The sequence below is a fragment of the Haliotis rubra genome, unplaced genomic scaffold (genome assembly GCF_003918875.1).
Source record: "Haliotis rubra isolate DU_JTF1 unplaced genomic scaffold, ASM391887v1 Scf129, whole genome shotgun sequence".
NCBI lineage: Eukaryota > Metazoa > Mollusca > Gastropoda > Lepetellida > Haliotidae > Haliotis > Haliotis rubra.
Genome location: NW_025765214.1, coordinates 1421646 through 1434143, shown reverse-complemented (window position 1 = coordinate 1434143; position 12498 = coordinate 1421646). Strand labels below are relative to the sequence as shown.

At 37.6% G+C, this 12498-nt stretch overlaps 1 protein-coding gene across 2 annotated transcripts in view; it reads left to right on the top strand.

The window, feature by feature from the left end:
- LOC124266922 overlaps positions 1-12498 on the top strand; it is a 29129-nt gene that overhangs the window by 5977 nt on the left and 10654 nt on the right. The window contains exon 5 of one of the 2 annotated variants that reach the window (XR_006895897.1): positions 10091-10385. Coding sequence is in view for 1 of the 2 variants with exons in the window: in XM_046701767.1 (XP_046557723.1) it covers positions 10091-10308 (218 nt within the window). In the remaining variant the exon portion in view is untranslated. Of the gene's footprint in view, positions 1-10090; positions 11639-12498 lie in introns of those variants that run through there. The other variant, XM_046701767.1, reaches the window with a different exon arrangement.

Sequence of the window (12498 nt, the reverse complement as noted above, 5' to 3'; positions counted from 1 at the left end):
ACGCTTTAACCACTAGGCTACCCAACCGCACAGGGTGGCAGTTGTATTACTTAACCCAAACATAGAAAACTGAAGTGGTCCTATTTGTTTTCACCTGGGGCAGTACAGTGGCCTAGTGGTTAAAGTGTTCGGCAGGAGGCCTGTGTTCGATTCCCCACTCGTTGATTAAAGTAAATTTCAAGCCTGGGATATTTGTAACTTTAATCAACTTGTGTTGATATATTTTATATCAGAAGACATTTGGGTGACATTCTCTATTATTGATCTTGTTTTGAACACATGGAACTGATAATATTTCAGTTCCTTATGTTATATTCTCTAACTCACTCAGATAATGAATAATACTGGCTGATGAATGAAAATATCATTACATTATTTAGTTTGAAATACAATGTTAGTCAGTGGAGCAGGTGATCATTAGTAATGTTTGGTTGGAAGTCAATAAACCCTGACAGTGGGGATTGTTGCTCATTACATTGATCACTGGATTGTCTTGTTATTTACAGGACACCTTCACATGGGTGGAATACAGCTGAGGGCTGTTGAACAAAAATTAAATAGAAGTGTTTTTATGTGATATTGTTAAGCTGAAAGAGGAAGTTGCTTGAGATTCCTCCATGATGCAGGAAGTACATGTGTACGTGTGATACCGTATTTGCCATATTAAGTGTGCTAATAATTAGGGTTGGGCATTGCCAAAATTTTCTTATTGCGATATATTGTGATATGTGTTGGCCTATTGCAATATGTATTTTGATATATTGTGAAAGTGTAACACATTATTTAAGTTCATGAAATTATTGTTTAATGCCACTGGCAGGAATCAGATGTGATTGTACAAGAGATCAATTGAAAATGTTTCGAAAATGAAGACTTTGCTCTAAAGTTTGGAACTTGAGAAAAAGCATCTGCAGTGGCGCCCACCATTTTGGTTTGTTTATCAATACAGCAAGTGCCGGTACCAACCTATTCTTATATTTATATGATTTAAAAGTCATGCAAATGCAATTATATGACCAATAAACATTCTCAAAACTATTAATGTATAATAATATAAAGGAAATGCAAATGTTATTAGTATTTTTCGAAAATTACCGATCATTGTTACGGAAATTGCTGATCGTATCGGGTGAACCAGTTCGTGAAAAGTGTACCAGTTATATCAGAAAAGTTGTACAATATAATATATCGTATTATCACCCAGTTCCTACCAATTGCAATATGACAGGTTTTACAACCAATCTCTTAGTGTTAAAAAGGCTGCCCCAATTATGAAAATTTCCAGGCCCTATTTTTTGTGTCAACAATTATTGTCACACAAAAAAATATATATAAGGTAATCATCAATCCAATCTCTTATCGTGTCACATTGTTACCGAATAAAGGTAGTTTTTCTTGTTAGTTCACATGAAGTGATATGGTGGGTCCAGCCTAGTTTGATGAAAGTTCACAAAGCAGGGGTGGTGGTAGCCTAGTGGTTAAAACATCACGCCGAAGACCCGGGTTCGAATCCCCACATGGGTACAATGTGTGAAGCCCATTTCTGGTGTCCCCCGCCATGATATTGCTGGAATATTGCTAAAAGCGGCGTAAAACCATACTCACTCACTCACTCACATAATCTGTCTACTTTCTACAGAATTTATTTGGTTCCTCAAAATTCTAAAAGTCAGTATTATCTAAAACTTTGTCTAATATAGCACTGTAATGTATAAAATAGTTACATAATATGTAAATGAGCACCATAATGTATAAAAGGGCACTATAATGTATATACTATTGATACAATGTGTATGATAGACAAATGCTTAGCCTCTGAATATGTATAATTTTAATAGTAACAATTAATCCCATTTAAATTAAAATGAGACCCAGTGAGATGGGAGACCTGTGGAAATCTAGACTTGCTTCATGTAGAGCTTTAACACTGCTGCTAGGGCTAGGCAGTAGAGGAAATAATGTGGTACAGGGACTGTGAGACAGACTGTGTGTATAATAACCATGTCATGTATGAAATAGCACTAAAATGTGTAAAATAGCCATGTAATATATAACCCCGACCTAACAGAGACTAAGCGTTAGTCTATGATGAACTGAAATATGCTCAAAGCAGGGTGGAAATAACAAAGCAGGGTGGAAAATTGCTAGTGTACACCGGTACAGTGGCACATGTAAAATCACTTGACCTGATAATTTTTCCTCTTTACCGGCCGATGTTCTTGTTGATTGTTTAAATAAACAACATAATTAACATTGGAAAGTCAACCTGGACATTGGTACAGCGTGATATACAAATTTGCTTGCCCGACTGGGAAAAAATGTTGCTGGAATAATGCTGTCAGCTTATTGAAAAGATCTCTCCTTCCAATTTATTCTGTAAAATTTAAACTCAGTCAGTCAGTCAGTATTGATGGCAGTTACTATTCCTGGTTTGAAATAGTAATAAAGGCAAGGTGTTGCAGGACATAATGTATTATAGTGTACATACTGTTGTATATTGCCATGAGAATAAACAGTTGGATGTCAACAGTTGCTTCACTTCACCAGGATATTTCTGAAAAATGAAAGCGCTGATGGATAACTATAATATCAAAGATCAAACAACCAGATCTCGTTTCCTCAAGGTTGGGAACAATCGGCCAATACATGTTCCACTTGAATCAGTCGGCCCAGTGAAGTGCTCCCACCAATTATTTACATTTTAACTAATAAAACCCTTGTGGCAGCTTCCCGTGATGTTACTTTGTTGTGTGGTTGCCGAAATTATTGTTTTCAGAATTATAATTATTATTGATAATATGTGAAAAAGTGTTCTTATTTAATTCCTGGTTCTGCTCTGATGCATATCTATAGTGCAGGCCTGTCTTCACAAAGTGATCATAGCACGACATAGCTGCCATACTTAACACAGGCTTAGTTGTAGCTAGGGTTTGTGGAAAGACACCCTGCACCATAAACCTATAATTATTGTGAATAATTATTAATAGTTAATATTCAGAAAAAAAAATTCAGCTATTTTCATCCAGTCTTGGAGTTTTGAATATTTATCAACTTTTGTTGATACACAGTAAACTAAAGTTCCAATGAACTAATTATCACTATTTTCCATTTATTATAACTGTAGTTAATTATGTGCATTTCGAATAGAATATACACAAAAGCGCTGTGGCCAAAAAATGTTCATTACATCTGTCAGTCATTTTAAGCATGTTAATTATACATGTAGTTTACTGTGTTTTGTTGTACAGAAAGCCCTGTGGAGGGTTTGTCTGTTATTGCCTGTATCTCAGGCTGATACTCCCAGGTCCTCATAAGTGGGTGGCAGCAAGGATTTCAGGGGGGTGTTATTATTAAGCGAAACAGACAAAGCAGTCATAAAAACCTGTTTAATTTAAATTAAATTCACAAAATCTTTTTCCATGACAAAACAGAAAAATGATCCCTTGTTTTGCACCATTACATGAAGGCAATGAAGAAGTCCATAATCTTCGCACGCAGACGCTTGAGTGATGCAATATTTGTTCACACTGTTGCCGTAAGTGCATTCTGCTGCTGTGCAGGTGATCTGTCTCACATGCAGTTGACCTGTGCATCTATACACAGGTTAATTGGATCCAGTGGAGAAACACATTATTTACTGTGCAGGGGATGGATGTGGTGTGGCATTGTGGGCGCAGTTGCACTTTTAGTTTCCACAGCCTGCATCAAGGCGCAAGTTGAATTCATTTGTGTGTTTATTTGATGAAGGATGTATAATGGTGATCCTTTATTTTGCTTAATGTCAGGAATAACTGAAAAGGTTTGGGCTGAATATAAGGTGTGCATTTTTTAATCATTTGAGGCAAGTTTTTTATTTCTTTGTTATCAAAACTACATCCTGGTGTGTTTTGAATAGTGTCGTGAAAACAGTTGTCCAGTTTTTTATCTGCTCTTCAAATTGTCCAATGAGACATGCATGTTGTTTACACATTATTTTATTGTCAACAATCAAGTTTGCGTTTGACACTTTTTAAATTTGGTGTTTTTCAGATAGTTCTTTTTACGTTTGACTTATTTATAATTGTTAGATCCATCCTTAATTGTGCATGATTGGAGTTAAAATGTCATCTTGAATACTGTGCAGTTGGAGATTTCAGTGTGATTGTATGACTGATGATTGAGTGTATATACCTCCCTGTCTGGAGAAGTGAGTGAGTTCAATTTGACGCCACTTTTAGCAATATTCCAGCAATATCACTTTGTGGGACGCCAGAAATGGGCTTCACACATTGTACCCATGTGGGGAATTAAACCCAGGCCTTTGGTGTGATGAGCGAATGCTTTAACCACTAGGCTACCCCACCACCCCTCTGTCTGGAGGATGAGCACTTTGGTATGATGTGGCCTTATAAATGTACAGATTCATTAGACAGCATCCTCGTCAAAGAAAATCTGTGTTGGCCGGGATCGGATGGTAAGACTCGCTGGATTGGTTGACACATGTCATCGGTTCCCAGTTGCACAGATCGATGCTCATGCTGTTGATCACTTGATTGTCTGGTCAAGACTCGATTATTTACAGACCGCTGCCATATAGCTGGAATATTGCTGAGTGTGGCGTAAAATTAAACTCACTCTGAGTCTGGCATTTTCTTCTCAAGCTAGTTTACGGTATATTAACTCATATGTTGTAAATTTATTAACTAAAACTAAACGATATATATCTAAAATATATTAACAGTAAGAAAAATATTACATGAATTGGGCATTGGTGCTTAGCTATGGCCGTGTTAGCTTCTTCACACAAAAATTGTCCTTCCTTCAATGCACAGTTCATAGAATGACAGTGTATGTTACCCTCATGTTAAAGACTCCAGTGGGGCGGTGGGGTAGCCTGGTTAAGGTGTTCGCTCATCATGCCAAAGACCAAGGTTTGATTCTCTGCATGAGTACAATGTGTGAAGCCCATTTCTGGTGTCCCCCTGCTGTGACATTGCTGGAATATTTCTAAAAAGTGGCGTAAAACCATACTCACTCACTCACTCACTAAAAACTCCTGCAGACTGAATTTCTTTACACTGTAAATGTATACCACTAAAGATAGTTCAGGACTGCCTGATTCTTTCAAATTCATACAGGTTATATGTTCTGACATTAACAAAAGTAATATAAAATAATTGTCTTTTCTTTAACTAACTTAAATAGTATATTCCACTTTCTTTATGATGCTGTTTTAGTTGAATTGTCAATTCATTACTGTCTTCCCATACCGCCTTCGTGGTGTAGTGGTTAGAGTGTCCGCCCGGAGAGTGGAAGGTCGTCGGTTTGATCCCTGGTCACGTCATACCAAAAGACGTTAAAATATGGTACTTGTTGTTCCCTGCCTGGCACTCAGCATTAATGGGTACAACAAGGACTGGTCGGCTCGGAATCAGTGTAATGTGTCTGAGTGGGATATTCATGCTTCACTGCGGCATGGTATCTCAGTGAGCTAGCACTATAAAACCAGCTTATGACTGGGCTAGTACAAGCAGCCGCACATACACACGCATGTCCTTCGTCATTTGAGCGAAATAATCTTAAGTATGACTTTAATCCCATTTCACCTCACCTCACCTCATTACCTTTCCCCAAAGATTTGGTTACAAGGGACTAAATAGAAGTTGCTTCTTCAAATATTGGCTATAAAACATTGCCCTAATGATATTGGACTACCCACAAACATTAATTAATGTGAACATTAATGGTCGTGCGTTGTATGATGAATCACATGCTGCCCTGACTGCTAATTTAATGTAAGGATAGGTCCATTAATATGAGGTTTCCATATGCTAAACTCACTGAACAGCCATGAGATGCATATCAACATTTCATGTTCAGCATCACAAAAGGTAGAGTACTTTGTAATTCATTGGCAGATTAACACTAAGGTTATCTTTTTTAATTATATACAACTTCAAAATAAAAGCTTAAATCCAAACATGAAAGAACCCAAAGCTGACGAGACTTGCCAAATCTTCCAGAACTGAATACATTATCCATATTAGTTTTATTCTTTAGTCTGGGAGAGCTTGTTCATTGCATATGCTGGTAATTGGCCTGTTTAAACTCAGATCCCTGAGTGAAATTTGACTAATCTAAGTCAAGGATGAATTGCATTTTGAGCAAATCATAATATCAACATTGAAATAGCCTTTGTTTTGACATTTGCAACTCGGTACACTGACTGCTGCCTAGAAATAAAGCCTTATTCACATGTCATGGCCTCCTGTGGCAGTGTCTTCTGATCTTTCAGCAGAAGTGTGTCTTATTCAGAGTAAATTATGTGATTGAATTATTTTGGGTTTGTTTTCAACTATTGATATTTGATAATGACTGACTGGTTCCTATTACACTGTGTATTTTCCAGAAATTTCAAGACAGATTTTCATCCTGATTTGAAATTTGAGAAAGGTTATTTGTTCAAGAAGTGTTTCATTGGCTAGTGGTCAGTGATAAATGAATTCATATGTCTAATCTTGTTTGACTATTTGGATACTGAAACCAATTAATGTTTTGTTTGACTGATTATTGATGATTTGAATGCTATATGACTCTCAAATATGGCCTAATCTTAAATTAGATTTAAGCAGACAATCCCATTTTGAATTTAAAGATTGCCCAGGCTTATATGAGATTCATCATAACAGATTAGTGTCCCATTCAGTAAAGTCACCTTTGTGTGTCTACTTTCATAAGCTTGCGTTGAGATGCTTTTGGGTAGTCTTGTTCTCAAAGACCTAGCTAGTCATACTTGAGTGGGTGAGTGAGTGAGTGAGTGAGTATGGCTTTATGCCGCTTTTAGCAATATTCCAGCGATATCACAGCTGGGGACACCAGAAATGGGCTCATGCCTAAGGTCTAAGTACAGTTCCACACCTTGGTACATTGTGGTGCCCATTTTTCATGTTATTAGTTTCGTGTTAAGTCCTATGTTGAAGAAAGAAAGTATCGGAATTGATAGTGCAAAGATCCCAACCTTCCTGGACAACATGGAAGTCTGGAATGAGACAACAGGGAATATGTACACTTTCTCAGTGAAGTACAGATTTTGGCACTTTGGGTTGAGTCCCTTCCAGGATTGGAACCCATACTCTCAGAATGAGGCACCTAACTGCCATTGCACTACTGCAGCAATATCCCCCACTCAGCCATTACTGCTTCCACAAGAATGGAAGTCAGGTGACTGGTAGTTCAGATCAGATGCTTTCTTTACCACTCTGACAAGTGTAAATTTTGTAATTTAATGTCAGAAAATTTGATACATGTTTATTGGGAATGTGAATGTGTGAAAACGTCCTGGTTGAAACTGAAGGAATATTTTGAAGATAAATCATCAGAAAATGTTACCCTGACAAAATATACAGTCTTAATTGGCGGAAATAATAACGACCTTATGAACCACATACTTCTTGCCAGTAAAAACTACATCCATGTATCAAGTATTAAAAAAATTAGTTATCACTGGATGCATTTGTAAAAATATTGAGTGATATTTTCAAGACTGAAAAGTTTATTGCCAATAAAAATCAAAACATATTACAATTTGACAGAAAATGGTCATCTCTATTGCACACATTCCCAGCTTAATACTAATGAAGATTCCAGTATGTGTAATGCCAACCCATATGAATTTCTGTTTTATTGGGGGCGGTGGGGTAGCCTAGTGGTTAAAGCGGGCTCGTCATGCCGAAGACCCGGGTTCGTATCCCCATATGGGTACAATGTGTGAAGCCCATTTCTGGTGTTCCCCGCTGGGATGTTGCTGGAATATTGCTAAAAGCGGTGTAAAACCAAACTCAGTCAGTCAGTCAGTCTGTTTTAGTGTGTACAAGTTTTGTTGCATCATGTACTTTGTATATTGTATCTACTGATTTTGAATGAATAAAAACAAAAGAAGTGTAAACTGGTGTGGATTCCATCAGCATGGAGTATTCATTGGGAAATGTGTACATCTGAAATCCCACCACAAATGAAGTGAGCAATCCACTCACCCCCACAGTTGACAATACTTTTCACATTTGACTTGAAAAATACTTTTATTTAAATTCACCTCAGACAAATAGATGAAGACAGAGCAGTTTTATGGTTTTATGCGATGTTTACCTGTATGTCTGCTGTGGGAAGATGACTTTGCTTAAAGTAATTTTGTAATTTGTATGTAGCTCAAGATGTAGATGTTACCCACCAGCAGGTATTCTGTTTATGTATGTTATCTCAGTGGCAAACATGTCATGGAAGTAGATGAAGTTGCCTTCAAGCACAGTTAAATACAATTGTGATGGATATAATTTCTATACGTTATTATTTGTGAAGTTGTCATTATGGTTTAAGTGTAGAGCATGGTTTGCATGTGTAGTAATTTACTTCTGTTTTGATGTGTTTTGCTCACTGGAGACCATGTTTTTCTGTATCTGGGTTGAAATGTACCACCCTGCCTGGTTATTTTAACAAAGCTGTTTTGAAGAAGGATGCTTTTATGTTCTCAACAAGCATCCATACATGAAGTCAGCTCTGCATTCTTAAAAGAACCTTGTATTGTTGGGCCTTGTTTATTTGCAATATGTAACTTTAATGTTGACATAAAAATGTTTATAAGTATAACTAATAGGTGCGGTGAAATTGGGTTTAACGTAGTGCTTGAGAATATTTTGCTCATATGACAACGTTCATGCGTGTGTATGTGTATGTGCGGCTGCTTGTACTAGCCCAGACTCAGGCTGGTTTTATAGTGCTAGCCCACTGAGATACCATGCCGCAGTGAAGCATTAATACCCCACTCAGACACATTATACTGACACCGAGCCGACCAGTCCTTGTTGTACCCATTAATGCCGAGCGCCAGGCAGGGACCAACAAGTACCATGTTTTAACATCTTTTGGTATGACGCGGTCGGGGATCGAACCCGCAACCTTCCGCTCTCCGGGTGGACGCTCTAACCACTACACCATGGATGCGGTCAGGATAACTAATAAGGCTTTTGGGCTGAACATAACATCATTTTGGGAATTTTTCAGTTGTAAGGATAGTCAGATTGTAAAATGAGTGGGAATTTCTTGACGGGTGGGTAGCCTAGTGGTTAAAGCGTTAGTTTGTCACACCGAAGACCTGGGTTCAATTCCTGTCAATATACAATGTGTGAAGCCCATTTTGGTGACCCATGCTGTGATATTGCTGGAATATTGCTGACGGCTGCTTAAAGCTATACTCCCTCCCAGCTGTAATATGACTGGTTCTGAAACATAATTAAATGGAATAGGATCCTGGAAATGTTTCAAACCTGTCACTGTGTATGAAAACATCTTTGGTCAGTATATTTTGTTTCTTTACTCCAAGATAAGGAAAATATGTGTCTTTCAGCTTTGAGAATGGATACCACATATATAGTTTGATCAATATGTGTCTGAACTGTTTCTTTCAAATTCTGCAAATAACTAGCATATGATATCATATATTTAAGCATGTGATATCATATCATGATGTCATAGTGTTCTAGAGTTATGTTCCAGGGTTATATCTTTCCAGAGAGATACCGTGTTTGTTTCACAACTGTGAGGGTTCTCATGGACGAGTGAGTGAGTGGAGCAGAGCAGTGTGGTGTGGTGTGGTATTTTTACGCTGCACTCAGCAATATTCCAGCTATATGGCAGTGGTCTGTCAATATTCGAGTCTGGACCAGACAGTCCAGTGATCAACAGTATAAGCATCGATCTATGCAATTGGGATACAATGAAATGTGTCAACCAAGTCAGCTAGTCTGACCATGACAAGCATGGGTTACTGAAGATCAATTCTAACCCGGATCTTCACAGGTGACATGACAGAGACAGGACTTGGGAAAGTACCGATAATCTTGGTATTGTACAATGCCCACAATGTTGCACTTTTGAAAATCTCAACAGCTAACTCCCTGGCTTCCAGATGACATTTCCAAGCATTAAATACTCTCTTTCTCTCTTTCAAAATCTGTGAAATTGGCAGCCCCTTGCTGTTTTAAGCAAAAGAGTCCACCTTTAACTTTCTCTCATTAGTCATTGTCATTTCTCAGATTTGCATGATGTATGTTTTCAGTGGAGTCAGATGTGCCTCGTCTGTTTCACTACCCACGCGTCTGTTTGGTCCTCCCCCGCGACCACCATCATGCAGCCTTCTACCCTCCTGTCGATGCCGCCGACGATGTGGTCAGCACCCACACACACTTCACCTACACAACTGATGGATTGTTGGGATTTGCCCGAAACTTCTTGCAAGATCCGGCATCCCACCTTATACAAACAGAACACTTTTAATGTTGTAACAATTCAAGGTCAGACAGAAACTGTTATTTGGTACTACCTTCCACAGAGTGTTGACAGTTCTTCTTGGGGTAGGTAAACATATGGTCATCACACATGATAAATATATGTAAATATCTGTTACACAAAGAGAAACAACAAAAGAAAAACAGTTAATAATCTAGACATATTAATTACTTTATGATGCTATGATTCAAACACAGAAGGTAATCTTTATTACTGCCTTGGCTTTAAGGTCAGCGTTATCATGTTAAGGCTATACCAATGTCTTTATGTGTTTTTTGGACTACAATGTCTTGTTCAGTGTTTTAAGGTAGGAGGTTAAAAGACATTTGTCAGCTTTGGTTCAAATTTTGTGCCCTAAATATACTGAGTGGATGTATAATTTGTTATTGAAACAGTGCATATTGTCCATAAGTATTTTCATTATGAATTTGATTCAAATAATGGTATGACTTGTCTGTGGAACAAATAGTTCAGTGAGGCATGACCTAACATAAAGATAATAATTTATTTTACAGTATTAGGTTATGCACAAGATGACAAAATATGTAACTGAATCAAAATTTGTTAATGAAACAAGCTTTGTACACAAGTTATGGCCTATAGTATCCTGACTGATAAGGAAGATGACATGTACAGGTGCAGTTTGATGCTCAGTGGAATGTCTTGTCTAGACTTGATTATTTACAGACTGTGGACATATACCTGGAATTATGCAGATTTTTGTGTAAAAGAATAAAAGATATAAAAAGGAGACAGGAAAGCAAACACCTGTATCACAGGGAGTGTTGTGTCTGCCGAAGATTGTGTTGTGTCACAGATGACGTAGAGGATGTAGTCGTGAAAATGTACTAGATAACGGTTAGTTTGGCTCTAGATGAAGAGCTGTGTTAATTGGAACTGTGTGCAATGTGATATGTATGAATTTATTTATTGAATATGAAAGTTTGAGGGAAATCAAAAGTATTTTTGTAGATAATGATCAAAACATTTTGCATTTATTTTGAAATATTTACATATATGAGCAGCAATCAGTAAGCTATAGCAAGTTCTTGGAAATAACGATGTCAAATATTACACTTTCTGTGATAAGCAGTCAGCTTAAACAAGTCCTTGTGTAATTCCAGAGCAACTATTTTGGGACATATGCTGTATCATATTTAAATTGTTACATACTGATGATCAGGGAAGTGAAATACCTGGACCATGTTGACAATGGAGGTCCTTGATAAATCAGATGAGTTTCGAGTTGGTATTCATTTTGAAGATCCGGGGTAGAATAGGTCTTCAGCAACCCATGCTTGCTACAAAAGGTGACTATGCTTGTCGTAAGAGGATCCGGGGTAGAATAGGTCTTCAGCAACCCATGCTTGCCACAAAAGGCGACTAACGGGATCAGGTGGTCAGGCTCGCTGACTTGGTTGACACATGTCATCGGTTCCCAGTTGAGCAGATCGATTCTCATGCTATTGATCACTGGATTGTCTGGTCCAGACTTGATTATTTACAGACTGCCGCCATATAGCTGGAATATTGCTGAGTGCGGCGTAAAATTAAACTCACTCACTCACTCATTTGATATGATGCTGTGTTGGGACGTGATATAGTTTACATATGTGCCTGTATGTGTAGCTGGAAACTTAAACAAGGACATGATAGATATCGTTTTTTTTTTATCAAATCGAAAAGGTCAGAGGTATAACTCTTTTGTTTCCTGTTTCCATGGTTACTTTTCATATTCAATGCTAGGACCTATTCCACAAACTCTCCGGTGTAATTTTGTTGTAAAAAGTATCTTTAAGAAGTATATTGTTACAGTATGTGGCATCGCTTTATGGAACAAGGTCGAGGTATTCTCCACTGGAATCATAACTGCTTTTTCATACCTTAAAAAGAATAATAAACATGTTATGAAAAATTGTCCAGACTAGAAAATTGGACATGGAACACTTCTACTTCAATCTCGCATGAAATAATATGTAAATTAGTGAGGCACTAATATTTGGCTGAACAGTAGAACCTGTTTAGTATGGACACATTGTCAATCTGTGTGTCTTACATTGTGAACAGTAGAACCTGTTTAGTGTGGACACATTGTCAATCTGTGTGTCTTACATTGTGAACAGTAGAACCTGTTTAGTGTGGACACATTGTCAATCTGTGTGTCTTATATTGTGAACA